The 21,070-nt window shown below is 34.5% G+C and overlaps 2 protein-coding genes across 2 annotated transcripts; both read left to right on the top strand.

The window, feature by feature from the left end:
• Positions 1-11,542: 11,542 nt before the first annotated feature.
• Positions 11,543-12,767, top strand: LOC131034772 (flavonoid 3'-monooxygenase CYP75B137-like). Its single transcript, XM_057966349.2, has 2 exons — positions 11,543-11,980; positions 12,054-12,767. The coding sequence occupies exons 1-2, from the start codon at positions 11,543-11,545 to the stop codon at positions 12,765-12,767; spliced, it is 1,152 nt and encodes a 383-aa protein (XP_057822332.2).
• A 5,119-nt stretch (positions 12,768-17,886) lies between these two features.
• On the top strand, positions 17,887-18,714 carry LOC131034770 (flavonoid 3'-monooxygenase CYP75B137-like). The gene is made up of 3 exons (XM_057966347.2): positions 17,887-18,192; positions 18,243-18,325; positions 18,414-18,714. Exons 1-3 carry the CDS (start codon positions 17,887-17,889, stop codon positions 18,712-18,714), a joined length of 690 nt encoding a protein of 229 aa, XP_057822330.2.
• Positions 18,715-21,070: the final 2,356 nt, after the last annotated feature.

The following is a 21,070-nucleotide window of genomic DNA, read 5'->3' as shown; positions in this document are numbered from 1 at the left end:
TCGGCAAATGCAAACGTACAAGTCTCTGAGTGCCATCTCTCAGCCAGTGCAGTCAACAATCCCATGTTCACTCGAAACTCAGGCACATACAGAATGTATCTCAATCCCATAACCTCAATCGCAGCTCAGTCCTCGGCTGTCAACTCAGGTCGCAACCTCTGAGTCGATGGGAATCTCTCCCGTGACTCCAGCATCGGCAAATACTCCTGCAGTCAAGCAAATCAAATCATGTCAGTCATAGTGACACTCACTGTTCATCACAAAGTGTTGCTATCTATCCTAGTAGTACTCCCTGTTCATCACAAAGTACTACATGTGTGGCACTCACTGTTCATCACAAAGTGTTACTCACATTTGCACTCCCTGTTCATCACAAAGTGCTGCTCATATTTTAGTACTCCCTGTTCATCACAAAGTACTCTATCTTGGTACTCACTGTTCATCACAAAGTGCCTTGATCTATCTTAGTCTTCCCTAGAGGACCTTCTTGAGTGTATCCTCTCAGCAGCTTATCCAATCGACAGCGTATGTTCATCACAGAACTGCCGATTTGACCTGGAAGACATAAATTCGCATTTTTGGACACAAACACATTTTCTTGACATAAATGTGCATTTATTACATTACCTAGTATGCATTAATGACAACAATAAATGCATCAAATTACAAGGAGGTTTTGTGGTACTCACCAGCTCTCCTGCCTCCGTTGGCCTCTAGCATCGGCGAACACGGTCGAATCTGTGAACCAAAGCCATCGCTGCTGACTGCTGCTGCTCTTTTCTCGCTCTGCATTGTGATCTCGTAAGGGTGTGGATGACAATGAGGATGTCTTTTGCCTGTGGTCTATCTTGTAGACTGCCCTAGCTCTCAATTCCCGAGTCAGTCTTCCTTATCCCGTGACTTTGTCACTTTATCCGATCAGTCCATTCTATCCCGTCTCTCTTATCGAGAGATTGTCTGCAATCTTTTCAGACATTTTCATCCAATCTTTCGAGGGGGCATATAACTCCCATCTTGGGGCAACTCTGTATCAGTTCATCTTATCTTCTTTGAAACAACGCGACAAGCCGCATTGTCTCAAAGAGGGGCAAAATGTAGACACTCAAAATTGTCATGTCTAATTAAATAAATATTTTATTTATTTAATTATCTAAGCCTAATTCTTCTATTAATTAAATAAATTTTTATTTATTTAATTAATTCATTTATCCTCTTCTAGCCTTATTTCTCATTTAAATAAATACATTTATTTATTTAAATTATCCCTTTCCTAAATTAAATAAATATTTTATTTATTTAATTGTCCTACTTCTTCTATTAATTAAATAAATATTTATTTATTTAATTAATTCATTATCTTTTTCTACACATGACACATGTCATTCATCTCTTAATTCATACACTACCTACCTCTTTCATTATTTTATTATTTCCTCTACCTACCCTCTAATCCTAGCCGACCTCTCTTTTTACACCTCTCAATCTTAACCCTCCATTTCTTATTGTGTCTTCTATTTAAAGAGATGCCTTCTTCATTGTCAAATCCTAATGACTAATGACATATCCTAATGACACATGCTAATGACTGATTTTGGAGTACTTGGCTACACTACAATTCCACTTGCAACCACATTCCGTTCTTTGTTGAGCTCTTGTGCATATAAAAATCTGAGAGCAAGTATATCAAGCAAGATCAATGGAGATAGGAAGAATGGAGATCAAAACCCTATTGGACATGTGATGGTATAATCTTTGTGATTTTGAGTTATTTGCATTGTCTTAGGTAATCTTCATATGTTATGGTGGATCTTTGTTCATTGTTAGGCTAGGGTTTAGTGGTTGAATCCATTTTAGTCTTTCAATATTGTTGTTATTTGTTATCCATTTTCACCATAAACAGTTATAATCGGTGATTCAATCTTTCTTTGCATGATATGCTCTTAGGGTTTTTGGACCATTCTATATAAATATATATTGACATGCTTGATGGCACAATAATTATTTAAATCGTAAAGTTTTGAAGGCTTGAATTATATTAAGGATTAGGTCTTTTTGTTCAATAGTTTTATTAAGCTCTATTGTTGGTTCTGGAGGTTGAATTTAGGAATTTAATCTTAGGGTTGAGAAGTTTTTCTCCAAAGAATTGGATGAATATATTAAGGTTTAGGAATGTCCTCGTATATATATATATATAATGATTTGTTTATATTTTTGGAGTGAAAATTTGTATATGCAAGGTAATTTAATTAATAATAATTACTTTATGTATTTGTAACATAGTCAGATTAATTTAATTAACGATAAATTTATAGGATTGGATCTTATAATATATAATTTATACTATTTTAGTTGAAAACTTATAAGTATTCTAATGTATTTTTCTGGATTCGATTGTGTGTATTTTTTTGCATCAACGTTTCGAATCACACTCCGTGATTTAATCCGGATGAAAAGAATTCCAAAGACATGAAATATACAAAATGGATTGTGGAAATCTCGTAGCTTTAAACTTATAAGTACATAATTGGATAATGATTGATATTATCTAAATTATTTCTTTATTATTGTTGCTTAAACTATATCCAAAGGTTAAAAATGTAATATAAGTGTTATTTAAATAGTGTCTTATTTGTTGCAAATTGAAAACCAAACCCTGGATTAGTAATATGTGGTTTTGAATGTTGAAGTAATCTTAGATATATCGTACCTTGTAGTCTTGTGGCTTTACTTATATTTTTGTTATGAGTGTGGTTGGTAAAGTGATAGTAATCAATCTAATTAGAACTAATTTAATGATTATATACACATATATATTTGGTTTGATCTTTTAAAGAAAGTTGAGGAGTATATGGTGTTATTAGTATTGTTAATTAGATGAGATTAACTATTGTGGAATATTAAGAATGGGGCTTTGTAATATGGATTCTTTTAGTAATTTATTTCCTTTATGTATCTACCATTAGACAGTAAGTGATATTAATGCATTGGAGTGTTTCCTTTATGTTAATTAAATGTCCATTTAACCATTGTCGAGGTATTATATATATGTTATTTCATTTAAGTTCTTTTGTTATATTCAATTAAGTTTAATCTATGGAATGCTTTAGGGAATATCAATGAAATAGGTTTGATAGGTAGAAAGGAATTTTATTAATACAAAAGATATTCTATGTTCTAACTTCGGCAAAGTCATTTGGTTAAGGATCATTATCTTAAAATAGTCTCTAATATGGTCCTAAGATGCAACTATTGTTGCCAAGAGTTTCTCCATGTTCATTACATGTATTCTTGGTTAAATTTAGTAGGAAGGTGGATTTTTTTAATGTGAGCTTACTGGTGAAGTATTATTCTAGCAAATTGATAATTATTCTCAAAATACCATGTATCAAAATACTTGTGTGTTTCTAGATAAATCATTCTCTTTTATGGAGTCAAGTGAGTGAAGACCTTAGTTAGAAATGCATAGATGCATTCTTGTGTTTGAAGTATATTAGTTCTAATTTTTAGTGGTGTTCACTTGGGTAAGAAGTGGGCATTACATCAGATCTTTAAGAGTTATAATGTAGATTCTTTGTTTGAAAGAATATCATATAAACTTCAAACTTAGTCAAATTTCAATAATCAACATGCTCCTATCAACGTTGTCCCTCTCTCTCTCTCAAACTCTATGTATGTGTGTGTGTGTGTGTGTGTGTGTGTGTGTGTGTGAGAGAGAGAGAGAGAGAGAGAGAGAGAGAGAGAGAGAGAGAGAGAGAGAGAGAGAGAGAGAGAGAGTGTGTGTGTGTGTGTGTGTGTGTGAGAGAGAGAGAGAGAGAGAGAGAGAGAGAGAGAGAGAGTATTCCAAGTTGATTGTGATGCCAAAAGGGTGCAACATTCTTTAACAACTCAACTACTTGGTCTTCTCCCATAAAGAAAAGATAAAAAATTCCTCTTACCAATACTATGTCTCAATAACACATTTATTGTTAGGATGTCATAATAGACGATTAAGAAAAAGGTACATGATCACTAAGCATTAAATTATGTCTTATTTTTTATAAAGATAAATGGGTTTTACATGGACCCAAAACCAAAAGTGTTACAAAAGCCGACCATCAGCCAAACAGACATAAACCAACAACAAAATAGGGGAGCACCCCAGAACTGTCACGAAAGTAAAAGAGGCATAGATAGCAAGAAAAAACAAAACAAAACAAAAGCACTCAATTAAGAGAGTGCACCAGCTCCTTATTCTTATGGATCAAAATCTTGTTGATTTCCTCCAGCTCCTCCATAATGAATCTAGAGGTACCCTTATTGTTGCTCCTGCTTCTGGTCCTAGAACTAGGGCCAGTGGTTTTGTTGTCTCCAACAGCCATGTCTTCACCTCCAAGATCTTTCTCAGGTTCATTGTGAAAGGATATGTATTCTGCAACCATGGCATTCATCTTTTTGAGTCATTCTATACTATTGTTCAGGGCTTCTTTGTTTATGTCAACCAGGTTCTTGAGGTTTTTCTTTATCTCTGCCATAGACTGTTCCACTATTTCAATTCTTTGTTCATGGTTGCATTTCATCACCTCGATGTCCTGGGAGAACTTTTGGGTCATAATCATGAGTTTCTCAGATTTGCTAGGCTTAGAGGAGGCTATGAAGATATCAATAATCTCCTTAACCCCCACTTTGAGGGTATCAATTTCTCTCTCCACCCACTTCCAGCAGCTCTCCTGGCTTTTGGTAGCTTCCATCACCATGTTCATCAGATTACCAATCCTCTGTATCCCATTTTTCTCTTCTTTAGCCATGGTCCCCTGCTCTTCCTTCAGGATGTTGATTGGAATGTCCAATTTAATTTCCTGATCCGAATTGTTCGGACCATAGTCCTTAGTTGCAAGCTTTTTTTTTTCTTAAAGGGGATCGGCCTTAGAAATTAGTTTGCTGGTACATTTACATTTGCTAGCCGCCCGTCGAGGAGGATTCTTACTGCTAAACGTCCCAGGGGTGACCATCATCTCCCCTTCTTCCACAGGCTTATAATCAGGGTCGTCAAAAGGAATGGCACCCCCACTATCCTCCAAATCCACTTCTGAGTCAGAGACATCCTGAATATTAGTATGTTGGCCTTTCTTAGTTAGAGAGGGCACAACTTCAAGGGTCTTAGCGTACTCCACAATGAGCACAATAATCCCTTCATGAAGAACAGGATTGTCTGGATTCTCCATATGTTTTTCAAGAATATTTTCTAAAGAGGAGGCCAGATAGAAAGGAACATAAATGATTTTACCATATGTAAAATGAATCTAAATGGTAAAATGGTAGGAAAAGATACTGGCATATATGTCATCGAGCGTAATATACCTCATGATGAACTCAACCATGTTTGCCTAGGGAGCCATAAGATCTTTCCTTTTGTAGCCACCATCAGCCATCTTGTTAACTCTTGAGCACTCTTTGTCTTTGTCAAAGAAATTCATCAAGTCCTCCTCCCCAGTTTTCCTGTCTCTATAGAACCTTCTGCCATTTGTTTCCAGACCAGTGACCATCGCCACTAGGGTTTCATCAAGCTGGTACTCAGCTCCATAAGCCCTTAGGATCCCTTTCTTCAACCCATTGACAAAGGACTCTGTGTGTAGAGAAGAAGGGCCATGAAGTCTATCAAAGAAGGGGACAATTCCCCCATCAATGATTTCTTGCCACATTTCCTTGTTTTTCTTCCATTTATCTTAAGTAGATGACTCTTGCCTGTTCTTGTCCCCACCCATTATGCTCTGGGTCACCGAACAGCAGGAAATGGGCCACACCAGAGAAGTCTCTTAATAGTCATAGGAAATTAGACATACCAGAAAAGTCTCCAACGAGTAGAAGGAAATGGGCCATACAACAAGACAAAAAATCCAAGCAATAGGGAAGTTTCTAGATTTTTGGTTAGGGAAAACAAAAAGGAGTCATGTCCCTATCAACTCTATCAAATCATGATTAAAGATCATTGATTAACACAAATGGGCGTAATCATCATGAACTAGATCGCATAGGTTTTTTGGGAATGAATCCCTACTACTCCACCATTTAGTCTCCACGTAGCCCACTGCCAGATTGGCCAGTAGATTCGCCACTTTGTTGCCTTCCCGATATACGTACAAAATTTTGAATTCTTCCAGCTCATTTATTATATCCTGGCAATCCTTGATTAGATTAGCAATCATCCAGCTAGGATCGGTGTGCCCATTTAGACAAATGACAGTGTTTAGTGAGTCAAACTCCAGCAAGACTTTTCTAAAGCCTTCTCTTTGAGCCATGTGTAAGCCAATGTGGGCAGAGCTGGCCTCCGCAAATTATGTCTTGTTAGTATATAATGTAACATCATATAAGTATTACTTTTTTAGGTCAAATAAGTATAATTTGTTTAATTATTATTAATAATCCACACCAACAATCTTAAAATTGGCAAGCTCCTCAAGATGAACAATAGTCCATAAGGTCTTAAAAAAGTCAATAAGAAAATTTCTATTTAGAGAGCCCAGCCACTTAGCAGTATATCACCCTCAGCTACCAAGTTGAAAAAGAAGAATCTGGATATTAACCCATAGGGTGTGGATATGCAGGTGTCATCTGGACCTACTACTAGGACAAGAAGCAGGAACTAGGAGAAGAGCGCAATGAGGTTCATCATGAAGGAGCTCAAAGAAATAAATAAGAATATAATTCAAAAAAATATTGAGCTCATGAAAGCTCTTGGTTAGTTTTGTGTTAGTTTTTTGGTAGTTTTCTCTAGGTTTCTATGTTTTTTTTAGTTGGGCTCTATGGGGTGTTTTCCTTGTTTATGTTGATGTTTGGCTATTGATACTATTTTGATCTACTACTAGTTTGTTATTCTTTTTGGATTTGGGTTTCGGGTCCCTGTAAAACCCGTTTTATCTTAAAATCATAGCTAATAATATTATTAAAAACACAAGATTTGATCATTTCCTTAGAAGATAGAATGTGGATATAGGTAGAAAAAAATAAAAGTACAACTATTAGAGCATGCCCAACTATTGGGTCTTCTCTTCTAAATACAAGAAAAAAATTCATGTGACCAATACAATGTCTGGATAACACATTTATTATTAGGGTGTCATAATAGACACTTGAGGAAAAGGTAAGTAATAACTAAGCATAAAATTGTGTCTTGTTAATGCATAATGTAACATTACATAAGTTTTTACTTTTTAGATTTGGAAAGTACAATTGATTTAATTATTACTAATAAATAATATTAACAAAAAAAAAATCTAGGAAAAGGAAGAATTCAGAAAAAGCCCTCTGTATTTTCTACGACAAATAGAGTGAAAGGAGCAGGGTTAAGAATGACCCAGATGGCGGGTACAACCAGTTGGACCTTCAAAGTCTCTCGACAGACATGGCGAAGCTTATCATGATGTACATTACCCTTGACAAGCACTTTGCTAATATTTTTTGTTACCGTTTCATTATTCTGAACCATTTTAGACATGAAAAGAGAATTTCTATTGCGTTTTACTTGTTATCATCACTGGAGCTATCTATTAGAAAGCATTCTAAGAATGAGGATAACTCGATTCTTCATGAGGGTTTAATACTCCTAATCAAGGAATATGCGAAGGCCCATGAGGTCAAACCTTCCCCCTACCTGAAACACCCTAAGTCTTTAGCCAGTTAGGAGGTGCATGATGTGTCGGATACAGAGTTTATTGATGTTGAGGGTGGGGCTATGGATTGGAATGATATCCAGGTGTTAGATGATTCAGAATATAAACCCTCGAAGGATGAGGGTCCCTTGAAAATGACCACCCCTGGTACTAGCAATAGTAGAAAAAACCCCCCGAGATGCATTGCTAAGAAGAAAACCCTTGCTTTGCAGACCCACATTGTGGGACCACAAAACCTAAAAAAATGGAAGATTGGTAAGGCGGTGATTAGTGACAAGGAGGAAAATGAAATAAAGCTGGACATCCCTATCAATATGGACCCCAACGAGAACCAATATAATGAAAAGGATGTTGATTTGCTTTTGGGGAAATCGCCGATGTATCAGGAATTTTTTTTTTTATGGTTCTTTGGGGAAATTGCCGATGTATCAGGAATTTTTTTTTTTGATGGTTCTTTGGGGAAATCAATATTCTCAAACAGGGGATTAAAGATCTCGTAGCCACCTTCACTGAGACTCCAGTACTAGATAAGATTGAGGAACTCTTGAAGTTCTCCTAGCAAATTGTGAAAGACATTGAGATTATGAAGACTAGGCATGAGGTGAAAATTGACAGGATGGAGAAAGATATTCATAAATTGAAGAGCAAACTTAAGGGTTTGGTGGAGGTGAGTAAGGAATCCATGCACAATAGCATTGAGGGCCTTAAGAGAGTCAATGAGGAAATTGCCTTGCAGAAGGAGCCCATGGTTAGAGCTGAAACATCACTAGATACCAACTTGATTTGGATGAACCAAGAGGTACAGGCATCCACGGGACCATGTATCAGGACCAGGAGAAAACATCAGGTGATTGGTAGCTCAAGGTTTATTATGGAAGAACTTCAATAGATTAATGACAAAGCTATCCTAAAAAATGTTGAGTTTATGAGAGCTCTTTCTTAGTCTTTTGCAGTTGCGTCCTATTTTAGGTCTATTTTTTGGTGGTTTTCTATTTTGGGGTGTTCCCCTGTTTCTGTAGCTGCTAAGCAGCTTGTTAGACTCTATTTTCTATGCTTTATTTTGTGCTGGATTTGGGTTTCGGGTCCCTGTAAAACCCGTTTATCTTTATCAAAAACATTGATAGCCTTAAGATCACAACTAGTAATGCTAGAACAAATACAATATTTAATCTTCTCATTAGAAGATAGAATGTGGGGATGAGTAGAAGAAACTCAAAGTACAAGTATTGTAACATGCTCAATTGTTGTGTCTTCTCCCTTTAACAAAAGACAAAATATTCCTCTACTAATTTAATGTGTCAATGACACATTTATTATTAAGATGTCATAATAGACCCTTGAAAAAAGATAAGTGATAACTATAAAAAAACTCCATAATTTATACTTCTTTAAATTTGATAAATATAATTTTTTTAATTAGCCGATAGGCTTTGTTTTAAGTGAACTTGCAAGTCCACATCTTCTTGTAGAAATTGTCTCATGCCTGAAAACTAGCTTGAAAATCGGTTAACAACCTTTCTCTGTTGTCTAACCATCTCCACATCATCGTCATGCCATCTCCCCTAAAAATAAGTAAAAAATGTTCACCAACAATCTAACAATAGTAGTCTTTGCCTATCATATAATTGTTTCCCTGATTTTGCTTATTGTCAAAGATATACATTTCCTTTACTTTGCCCACTACCTCAGATATCTTTGAAAACGGGTCTTTCATACAATATTCATGGCAATTATGTAGTTTTTTGTGGTTTTCGGCTGTTATTTTAGATTGTAAAACATATCCAAACAATTATATTTTCAGTCTTTGCCCACATAATACGGTAATTGACTGAATCTTCTTGTGAATGCTTCCTACTATAGCATTAGCTCTATATAGATACTATCGTCCAATGATCTGCTCAAACTAGTAGAGCCCAAACAATAACGACGAAATATAAGGTAATTGAATTCTACGCTTTGTTTCTCATCAAAACTTTTCATTTGCAATGTCAAAGCTTCTGGTTCTACGCTTTGTTTCTCGTTTCAATTGATTAATATTTCATTCTCACGTATAAAACTATTGTGCTTTTCTCGATGCCCTAATTTGTGTTTTGGTAAAGAATAATTTTCCCTATTGGAGCATTTTGATTCAATGCTTGAACATATAGATTTGTGGTTGTTTGTATGGCTCATTTTTGTTAGTTGCACATTTTTTTGGATCAATTTAACTAGACATAACTTGTTTAGTTTTTTTTTTTTTGCCGAACATTCTCTTCTTTTATGTTTAATTCTTATTCCTTGATAGGTAAAATGTCTCGTGCTTACTGTAAAGCTCAATTTTTTAATTGCCTTATTTAAGAACAAAAAGTTATGGTAGAGTGTCGTAAACTAATCCTACAAACTCTCCCCATTCTTATTATCTACATAATTGATAGCACAACACATTTAGTGTAGAATCTTCACTCAAGTCATTTGCCACGAGTCTTATGTTTGGAAATTTGCAAGCAGCTGGACCATTGTTTTTGTTGCATTTGTTTTCTATTTCCTATGTTGAAGTTGTTGGAGTTGCTAGGTAATATTATATTTACCCAATGATATTTGTATGTTAAATCGAATAAAAAAAGTGTCTTGTGCAACAATTCTAGAGGGACAATGAATAGCAAGGGGTAAACTTTTTCCATGTACAAGGATTCAAAACCATTCCGAGCAATAACTACGTAACTATACAGCGCTTTCTGCTTATTGCTCCACAATTTGGATTGTGTTCCTTAATCTTGCCCATTTGTACAACTCTGTAATGAGGTATTTTTCTTTTGTATGTGAATTAGTTATATTTATTTTATATGTGGAAGAGGGTTTATAGTTGGCAGATCTTATTGCTGGTCTAATATTTGTTGTTTTGGGATCTAGGAAAAAAGAATCGACAAAGAATTCTCTTTTTATTACATTTTATTTAAATTGAAGCCCAAAAACTTCTGCGACATTATGGCTAATTTTCATTTATGTCCTCTCCTATTTACCTATCGGCTTATCTTTGCACCTCTTCTCACTGCAAGTGTTAGTTATTATTAATATTTAATTAGAAACACAATACTTAATCCTCCCTTAAAAGATGGAATGTGAAAATGAATAGAACAAAACTACAAACACAATATTTAATCATGTCCTTGAAAGATGGAATGTGGAAATGAGTAAAAGAAACCCAAAGCCCGAGCTTGAAGGTGCAGCATATGGGATTGCCATGTCATGTGCCGCATTTATTGGCTTTTGAGCAGTTGACAGTTGCACCGACTCCGAGCATTGAAAATCGAACTTCGTTAAAAAAAAGTTTCGGACAAAGCAGCATCAACGGAGAGGCCTTAATCTCAGGAAACGTGTTGTCATCTAGTTCACTATTCTGCTATCCTATTTTCCCAAATAACTCAAGCTTTTTCCAAGCATTAGTGGACATAAGCAGTAAGATCTATGGACACTTCTAAGCTGTTTTCGTTCTTTCTGTCATTCTCAGTTTCAGTAACGCTTCCATTCATAGCACTGCTAACTTCACTTTTTTCCTTCAATCGAGGAAAGGCAAAGGTAAAGGAAAAGCTACCGCCGGGGCCTCGAGGGCTGCCTGTTTTGGGTAGTCTGCTGGATCTCGGTTCGAATCCCCACCAGTCTCTTCATGCTCTTTCCAATTGGGCACAAACCCCGCCATTATAGCTTCCTCCCAGGAGGCCGCAAATGCCATTCTGAAAACATTTGATTCCGATTTCTCCAACAGGCCAAAGAGCGGCGCGGCGGGAGCGGATATTCTGGTGTACAGTAGAAGCGACATCACCTGGTCTCCCCAGTGGCCTTCTCTAAGAAAGCTCTGCATTTTCCACCTCTTGACCCCCAAATGTTTGGAAAAGTGGCAGGAGTCCCGAAAAGAAGAAATGGCGTTGTTACTCGCCTCTATCTTTAGACTTCGAGCTGCTGCTGTAAATGTGGGAGATTTTGTAAATGTCTTCACTTCTAATGTTATAGGACAGATGACGCTCAGGATGAGACTCTTCGATGAGAACAACGCAGAGGCCGAACACTTCAGAGAATTAATGGACGATTTCTTAAGAATAGCTGCTCGTTTTAGGATTGGGGATTTCGTCCCTTTCTTAGAGAGGATTGGCTTGGGTGGGTCTCTTGATGAAATGAAGAGCGTGCACAAGCGATTTGATGAATTTCTTGTGAGGAAGATGGAAGAACAGAGGAGTAGACCTAAGACCACTGAGGACGATGGCAGCAAGGACTTTCTACAGATTCTCCATCAACTCAAATATAATTCTGGAGAAGATGGGCGACAGCTTTCTGAGTCTAATATCAAAGGCATTTTACTGGTACGCACTGGAATCCATTAACTTACAGTAGTATTCTATCATAAATATTTACAATTATTTTACTGATACGCAGGACATGATATCGGCGGGAACCGACACTGCTACTCGCACTGTAGAATGGGCGATGTCGGAGTTGATCCGCCATCCTCATCTCATGAAGAAAGTGAGAGACGAGATGGACGCATCCGTTGGAACGGAAGAGAGAGTAGCAGAATATCATCTTCCTCACCTCAAATATTTACAAGCAGTTGTAACGGAAACTCTTCGATTGCATCCTCCAACACCGCTTATGCTTCCTCACGCATCTCCAGACAGTTCGAGGGTAATAATGGGGCATTTCATTCCGCCCAATTCTCATGTGATGGTGAACGTGTGGGCCGTGGCAAGAGATCCAAATGCGTGGGAGAAGCCGCTGGAATTTAATCCGGATCGTTTTGTGGACAATCCCGTTCATCTTGATGGAAAAGATTTTCGAATAATACCGTTTGGTGCAGGGCGAAGAATGTGCCCGGGCTATAATCTGGGGCTTCTTATGATACAATTTGCACTTGCAAGCTTTGTTCATGCATTTGATTGGTCTCTTCCATCTGGTGAAGAACCTCAAGATTTGGACATGTCAGAGAAATATGAAGTCTCGATTCACAGGAAAGTTCTTCTCAATCTTTTCGCCACTCCTCGTCTGCCTGAACTTCTCTATAACAGGTCAACAAAAAGCGAATCATATGTAATTGTTTATTCGCAATTCCTGTCATCCAGCTCACACATCTGTTGTTGGTTTCGGTTTTAATAGTATCATTGTATATATATCATTGCTTTTTATAAAATGATTCTAGTAGTACACTTGATATCTATGTGTACATTTAAATAATAATTATGTGGATAAGTGTTCTTATTATTTTCATAGGCATTCTACGAAGATAGCAGGGTCTATAGGGGAAATGGCTATCAAATCTCTAGAATGTACTAAGGTATCATTATCTTTTATACATTATAATAGATTTTTAAAACATAAGTGTACTAATAACAATGCATTATTTTTATACAAGCAAGCTATATGGATGATGTCTTTAGTGTAAATTTAAATTAGTAAATTTGTATTTAGAGTAAATGTAGATTATTCATATATTTTAAGCATGTTGTATAAATGATGGATCATAGAGTGTGATGTAAAAAGTTAGCAAACAATTTAATCTATAAATAGTTATTCAATTCACCGATTGTAGAAATTTGATGTCTTGAACATTTTAAAATTTTCAGTAGTTCACCATCTTAACTTCACATCTCTCAAAATCACATGTAAAAATTTCAAAATCACATCTAATTTTTATAACTTCTTATTTGGCAATTCCCTTACTTATAACCAAGGTTTTAGGTCCACTCATCACATATAATGTCATATTATCATGATTTTTGTTGAGGTGTCTAGAAATGCCCCAAAATAAGTTAGACCAATAGTTGTGTACTAAGTCATGTTTTACTGGTATGTTGATGTGGCATCACATGATTTATTTCTCTTTAGATCTAAGGACCACATTTCATTTATTTAAGGGTACTCATTGTCAACGTTAACAACTTTAAAGTTATAACTATCAGTGATATTATAAAAAATATTGGACATCAAATCAATAAATTCTATTAGAACTATTAGAACATTCTTGACTACTAGGTCATTTTTCCTAAATCCCTTTCCCTTCAACTTCCTAAAAATATATCTTATTTTTTCTTAATCTCCTCGCACCATTCTCCACTTGAAATTTTTCATTAAAATTTAAAACATTATTCCTTCTTTTCCTATGGCATTTATGTAAGAAGTCCGGCAAGACTATTTATCGCTCTTCCTCATGTCAAAACTCTCAAATGTAATATATCTAAAGATAAAATTATTGTCTTTAATAAATTGTTATGTAATAGTGACCTAGTCATTAACAAAGAAAACAAAGGTAATGCCAAAGTTTTCACTAACAAGCAAGACTACAACTCTCAAATGCTTGATCTTCTTTTCAATTCTAGGAGCTACAAAATATTATCCCACAATCCTTGTTCTAAAATTTAAGAATAATTAAATCAATTCTATCTTTCTCTTCTTTCAATAATCCAACAAAGAAGCATCTAAGTTACCTTCCAAAGAAGTGACTCCTTGCATCTATGGTGTTCCTAAAAATCGCAAAAGTGGGATTCTTATTATTGAAACCATAGGCTCACCTACATAGAATTTAGCATCCCACCTTGCCAAATTAATCTATCCTATCATGGGAAAATCTAACTACATGTGTTATATAGGGTAGGCCATACCAATAGACATGAGAGGTTGCATACCTCTACATTGGTTGCTACAATGTTATGCGAACTTTCTTGTCCTACAATAGATACTCATTGCTTTAGTCTCTTTAGTCATAACAACTGATGAGCAAGAAACTTATCTACATGGAGGACTTGTACACATTATCCAATCAATGAAGGAGAGAAGGAACATAGATCTATGCATGGGGATGGAGAATGCTAGTGCATCTCTATTATGATCTTAGACAATATGTATACTATGAGACATACAACTTGATGATCTGCACATAACTCTAATTTTGGTCATTGAAGCACATTGCATGCACAAGGCTAGTGGATTGCTGAACTAAGGTTACTTGGGTATCTCCATGATCACATGTCTATCCACTTAAAAGACCATGAAAAAGAAGAGATTTGATGTATTCTAGAGTGGTGTTAGATAGATTGGGGCTTGAAGACCTCACATGGAGGCCTTATAGGACTATGATGGTTTGGCCAAACACACACATCAGATGATGGGTATGTAAAGAGCTCAACTTTTCATGAGTTGAAATGCATACATTATCATGCCCTTCTACTACGACCGAGTCACACAATAATTTGGTTACGTACAATAAGCTCAATGTCCAATATCAATGTACATGTAGTAAATTTGTAATGCAACAAGGCTAGGTGAGAAGTTATATGTACACATTGAGTTATATGTTGTATGATTAGTTTTGGTTTTGATATACATGATGAAATATATAATTTCATATTTGTCTAATTTCTTATAGTTGGCACATGGGGATGGTGTGACGTTGTGGGCCACGTCATCAGAGGGATGGTCTCATATCTAAGAAGCTAACGATCAATGTGGGCTAGTCATGAGCCACATCGTAGTATAGGGAGACACGAGGACATATTTGAGCCCATTGCATGGTTGAGAGAAAATTATGGGGAGAGAGTATATTCAATATGAGATGAGGTCGAGTGTGTATGGGTTGAGAGAGATTAGTTGCATCGCAAGAACATGAAGATCAAGATATAGGTAGTGGAGCTCAGACGCATTTTTTGAGGGATAGAGGTATGGAGTCAATGTAAGAGTCACTCATGATATTTGGAATCACAAAGATGTTCCTCTGTTCCATATACATTACCACCAAGACTCAATCATGATACATTATGATTGTAGAGTACATTTTGTTCCACTGGTGTTTTTGTTGTATTTCTTGTATCAAAAACTATTGTATATCTACGATGATTTTTTTTGTTTATGATATTCTTTACATAGATGTCACATGTGATTAAATTCAAAATAATGTGTTATATTGCTTTGATTAAATGCAACAAAGATCACAGTATAACATAATGACGAATATGTATGTCTAATTTAATACAACTATTATTGATTAAACACACTAATGAAATTATTTAATGGATGTTGCAATGATCAAACTAATGCACGTGTGATCTAATTAATCAATTTATTATAAATGTTTAACTAAATGAAACAAGTAATGATGTAATGTACACAGGTTAAGTTAAATGTTAATGTGATCTAGCTAACAATTTTCTAACTACATACAACATGATCTAACTAACATAGAACATGGAATACTAAATTTTATGCTAACATAAAGAATGTAAATTTTTAATCTATAAAAAAGAAACTAGAAATGAATTCAAGGCAACCAAAAGTTTTTCATGAAAGAATCAATTTAAACTAAATGAAAAGAGAATATAACTATCTAACATAACATGGTTTAAAGATGAAAATGCTAGCATACCATTCAGTAAAGAAGAAAGAAAGAAGATTAAGCATAGCATCTTCATAGGTGCACAACATGCATGGGTTCCTTGAGAGGTGTACCATCAATTTCTACTAATTTGTAAGCCCTAGAGCCATAGATTTCAATGATGATGTGTGTTCCAACCCAATTCGGGTTGAATGTTCCTCTTTTACTTGGTAGAGCATTTACGTTGCATTTATTCTCATACAACACAAAGTCATCAACCAAAATAGAATGTTGAATAATTTTTGGTATAATTGAATACTTTTGAGATTATTTATACATTATTAATTGCATTTCAACTTTTTGAAGGCATTGTTCTCTATGAGAATCATCATCAAAGATGCCCTAGAGAGAAACTCACAATGAATGAATCTCTAATTCTAAAGGCATAATTGTATCACTGCCATAAGTGAAGTCATAAGGAGTAGTACCAATAGCTATATGCATATTAGTTCATAATTTTGTCAAGGTGTCCAATATCACATTCAAAAAAAGTTACAGTTGTATACTAAGTCATGTTTTTTTGGTACACTAAGGTGAAATCATGTGATTTGTTGCTTTATAGATCAAAGAAATCCTTTCATTCAATTATCAAGACTGATGATCAATACTAACGACTTTAAAGTCATAACTACTAGTGCTATAATATTAAAAATATCAGGCATTAAATGAACAAATGCTTTAACAACTATTGAAATATGCTCAACTAGTGGGTCTTCTTCCCTAAACATAGAAAAAAAATCCTCTTACCAATATAATGTCTCAATAACACATTTATTGTTAGGGTGTCATAATACACACTTGAGAAAAAGGAGGTGCTAACTAGGCATTAAATTGTGTCTTGTTAATACATAAGGTAACATCATCTAATTCATTACTTTTTAGATCAATTAAGTATAATTTATTTAATTATTATTAATAATCAACACTCACAATCTTAAAATCATAGCTAATAATACTACTACAAACACAATATCTAATCCTCTCCTTAGAAGATAGAATGTGGAGGTGGGTAGAACAAACTCAAAGTACAACTATTATGACACGTCCAACTATGGGTCATGTCTTCTAAACACAACCAATAAAATGTCTTAATAACACATTTATTATTAGGGTGTCCTGATAAACCCTTGAGAAAAAGGTAAGTGATAGCTAAGCATTAAATTGTGTATTGATAATGCATAATGTGACATCACATAAATTTACTTTTTTGTATTTGATAAGTACAATTTATTTATTTATTAATAATAAACAACATTGACAACTTTTAGATCACAACTAATAACACTAGTACAAATACAATATTTAATCCTCATTAGAAGATTAGAATGTGGGGATGAGTAGAAGAAATCTAAAGTACAACTATTGAAACATGCTCAATTGTTGGGTCTTCTCCCTTTTACAAAAGAAAAATAAATTGATAGGTGATAACTATATATTGTTTACTTATATTTTACTGATATAAATAATTTAATATTTTTTAAATCTAATAAATATAATTTATTTAATTATTAATAATAATTTTCACGGACCTCAAAATTGCAGCTAACAATACCAACAGAAACACTATTTAACCCTCTCTTTAAGAGATGGAATGTGGGAATGAGTTAAAAAAACCCATAGCCCGAGCTTGAAGTTGCAGCATATGGGATTGCCATGTCACGTGCCCCATTAATTGGCTTTGCAGCGTTGACAGTTGCACCGACTCCGAGCTTTGAAAATCGAACTTCGTGAAAGAAAGTCTCGGATAAAGCAGCATTAATGTCCTTACATGTAATGTTATTGGACAGATGACGCTTAGGATGATTCCTTGACGAGAACAATGCGGAGGCCCAACATTTGAGAGAACTAATGGACGATTCCTTGAGTGTGGCTGCTCGTTTCAGGATTGGAGATTTCGTTCCTTTCTTAGAGCGGATTGGCTTGGGTGGTTCTCTTGATGACTTGAAGAGCCTGCACAAGCGCTTTGATGAATTTATTGTGAGGAAGATTGAAGAAAAGAAGCGTATGCCTCTGCCCACTGAGGACGATGGTAACAAGGACTTTCTGCAGATTCTACATCAACTCAAATATAATTCTGCAGAAGAGAGGCGACAGCTTTCCGAGTCTAATATCAAGGGAATTTTAGTGGTACGCACTGCAACAAATAAATTTACAGTAATATTCTGTCATAAATATTTACAATGATTTTAAGCTTGGATATGCAGGACATGATTTCGGCGGGAACGGACACTGCTACCCGAACGGTAGAATGGGCGACGTCCGAGCTGATCCGCCATCCTCATCTAATGTAGAAAGTCAGAGACGAAGTGGATGCATGCGTGGGAATGGAAGAGATAGTAACAGAATCTCATCTTCCTCAGGTTAAGTATTTACAGGCGTAGTATCGGAAACTCTTCGACTGCATCCCCCAATGCCACTTATGCTTCCTCACGCATCTCCAGACAGTTCAAGGGTAATGTCATGGTGAATGTGTGGGCCATAGCAAGAGATTCAAATGCGTGGGAGAAGCCGCTGGAATTTGATCCGGATCGCTTTGTGGACAACCCCGCGCATTTCGATGGACGAGATTTTCGAATAACACCGTTCGGTTCAGGGCGAAGAATGTGCCCGGGATATAATCTGGGGCTTTGCATCATACAATTTGTACTTGCAAGCTTTGTTCATTCATTTGATTGATCGCTTCCCTCTGGTGAAGAACCCAAAGATTGGTGAAGTCTCGATTCATAGGAATGTTCCTCTTAATCTTTTCGCCACTCCTCGTCTGCCTACCCATCCCTACAACAGTCAAGAAAGAGCGGGTCACGTATAATTGTTTACTCGCAAGTCCTGTCCTCTTTCAACCGCTGTTGCTCCCTAAGCCGGCGTATCTGTTGTTCGTATTAGTTTTGATATTAACATCGTATATATATAATTGCTTCTTATAACAGGGTTCTACTATAGTTTGATGATCTATGTGTATATTTAAACAAGTGATGTAATGCATAATTTCTATCAATAGAATAGTGTTGATAAAAGAGGTGAGATACACATATATAGAGGGAAAGATGTCTAAAAAGAAAGTAACAGGGATATGAAGAAATGGGATATGAAGAAATAGAGATAGGAAGTGGGACATAATGAGAAAGGGGCAGATGAAAAGATAGAAAGGTAAAGATATAGGGAATTATATATAGAGAGAAGTAGAGAGAAGTAGATATATAAGAGAGAGATAGGGGAGAGATAGAGTGAATAAGAGATATATATGTAGATAATGAGATATAGATAGAGAGGGAGAGGTGAGATTTGAAGATAGAGATAGAGAATGGGAGAGAGAAACGGAGTTTGTGTGAGAGAGAGATATAGAGATAGAAATATGGAAAGAGAAACATGGTGTGTGTGCACAGGTGCACGTGCATATATGTGTGTGTGCACATATGCATGTGCACATGCTTGTGTGTGTGTGAATAGATGCACTGTCGCACTTACTCATTATTATAGAATATTAAAAAAAACAAAAAATGAAATAAGATAAATAAATAGATAAAAGTTGCTATCAATTTGTTTAAATTAGTTATAAAGTAAAATAATCTAAATTTGGGTCATTAGGTCTAGAGGCATTATACAATGACATCAAAAGGTGAAGTGAAAGAGTGTGAGTATGTAAATAAAAACTATGAATCATTTTTTGTTTTGTTTTTGTTGTTTCATGGACTTCGTTCTTAAATACCTATTTTTTTGTTTTATATTTTGTTTTAATAATGCATTGATCTATTAGAATAAAATAAGAAGATAAATAAATAAATAAACTAGTATGTGTCATTTATTTAGTTTAAATTAATAAATATTTTTGTAATAAATAATTTCTTTTGTTTTTGTTTAAATTTTAAAAATATTTAAAACTATCAAATTATTTGATTTCATAAGAAAAATAGATTATTTATTAAATTTGTCAATAAAAAATACTTACACATCTATTTAAAAATCACTCAAGTATAAAAGAATATCTATTCATGTTTTAGGTAGATGTAGTTAAGGTTTAATATCAAGATTAGTTTTATTTTAAAAATTCTTAAAAAATGTATTTTTAAATTAATCGGGGTTTAATTCTTAAAATTAATTAAATGAACTTACTTTGTGGTGATGTTTGAATTATGCTCTTGAAATTTTGAAAGGAGAACTAATAAATAATAATATTTTTTAATTTCAATCAATGTTTGATATATTATTAGATCAAAGGCAAAATGATCCCAAATTTTTTTTAAAATAAAAATAAATTGAGGATCAAATTTAATAACTTCAATAAAATTATAGTTTAATGGGCATTTTTATCCTTTTGTCATAAATAAGGACCAATTTTGGAGGGATGGATGTTGATGGAAGCATGATAATGTAATTTATTGTGTGGAATTGCATGCAAAAATATAGCACTTACAAGCTTGTTGCATAAAGGATACCATAATTAAAGTGTTCCCAAAACATAAGATAAAAGTACATAAGTTTATAAATTTCACCATTAAAATAATTTCTCTAATTGATTTAGTCATTTGTTAATATCTTTTAATTTTTTTTGAAAGGTCATTATATTTCATTTCAATAATACACACATAAAAGAATTACTTATATAATTTAATATTATATATATTAAAAGACTAATTAGTTTATATTGATCCCTTCAAGCATTTACTAATTAAAAAAAGAATTATATTCTACCACTTTGAACTTTTCACCCAATTATTTTCTTTATTCTTAATCTCAATAAAAGTATAAAAAGTAAATTTGTGCTTATAATTTAAAGGGAAAGGTCTATTTATATTAATACTATTATTTTAATTAAAATAAAGTTTAAGCTATGTTAAATTTCTTTTATTAGAACAAATTTTAAAGGTATTTTTTTTGAAAAAATATTGAAATGAAGAAAATAAATCATAACAAAAGTACATAATAATGAAGATTTTTTTGATATTTTATAAGAAAATGATAATAAGTCCTATAAATGCATTACCCTACAATAGTAACCCTAATTGTAGTCTAACCTTAACCCTAAAACTAATTT

Source organism: Cryptomeria japonica, chromosome 4 (assembly GCF_030272615.1).
Source record: "Cryptomeria japonica chromosome 4, Sugi_1.0, whole genome shotgun sequence".
NCBI classification, from domain to species: domain Eukaryota; kingdom Viridiplantae; phylum Streptophyta; class Pinopsida; order Cupressales; family Cupressaceae; genus Cryptomeria; species Cryptomeria japonica.
This window is presented reverse-complemented; position numbering and strand designations above follow the sequence as displayed.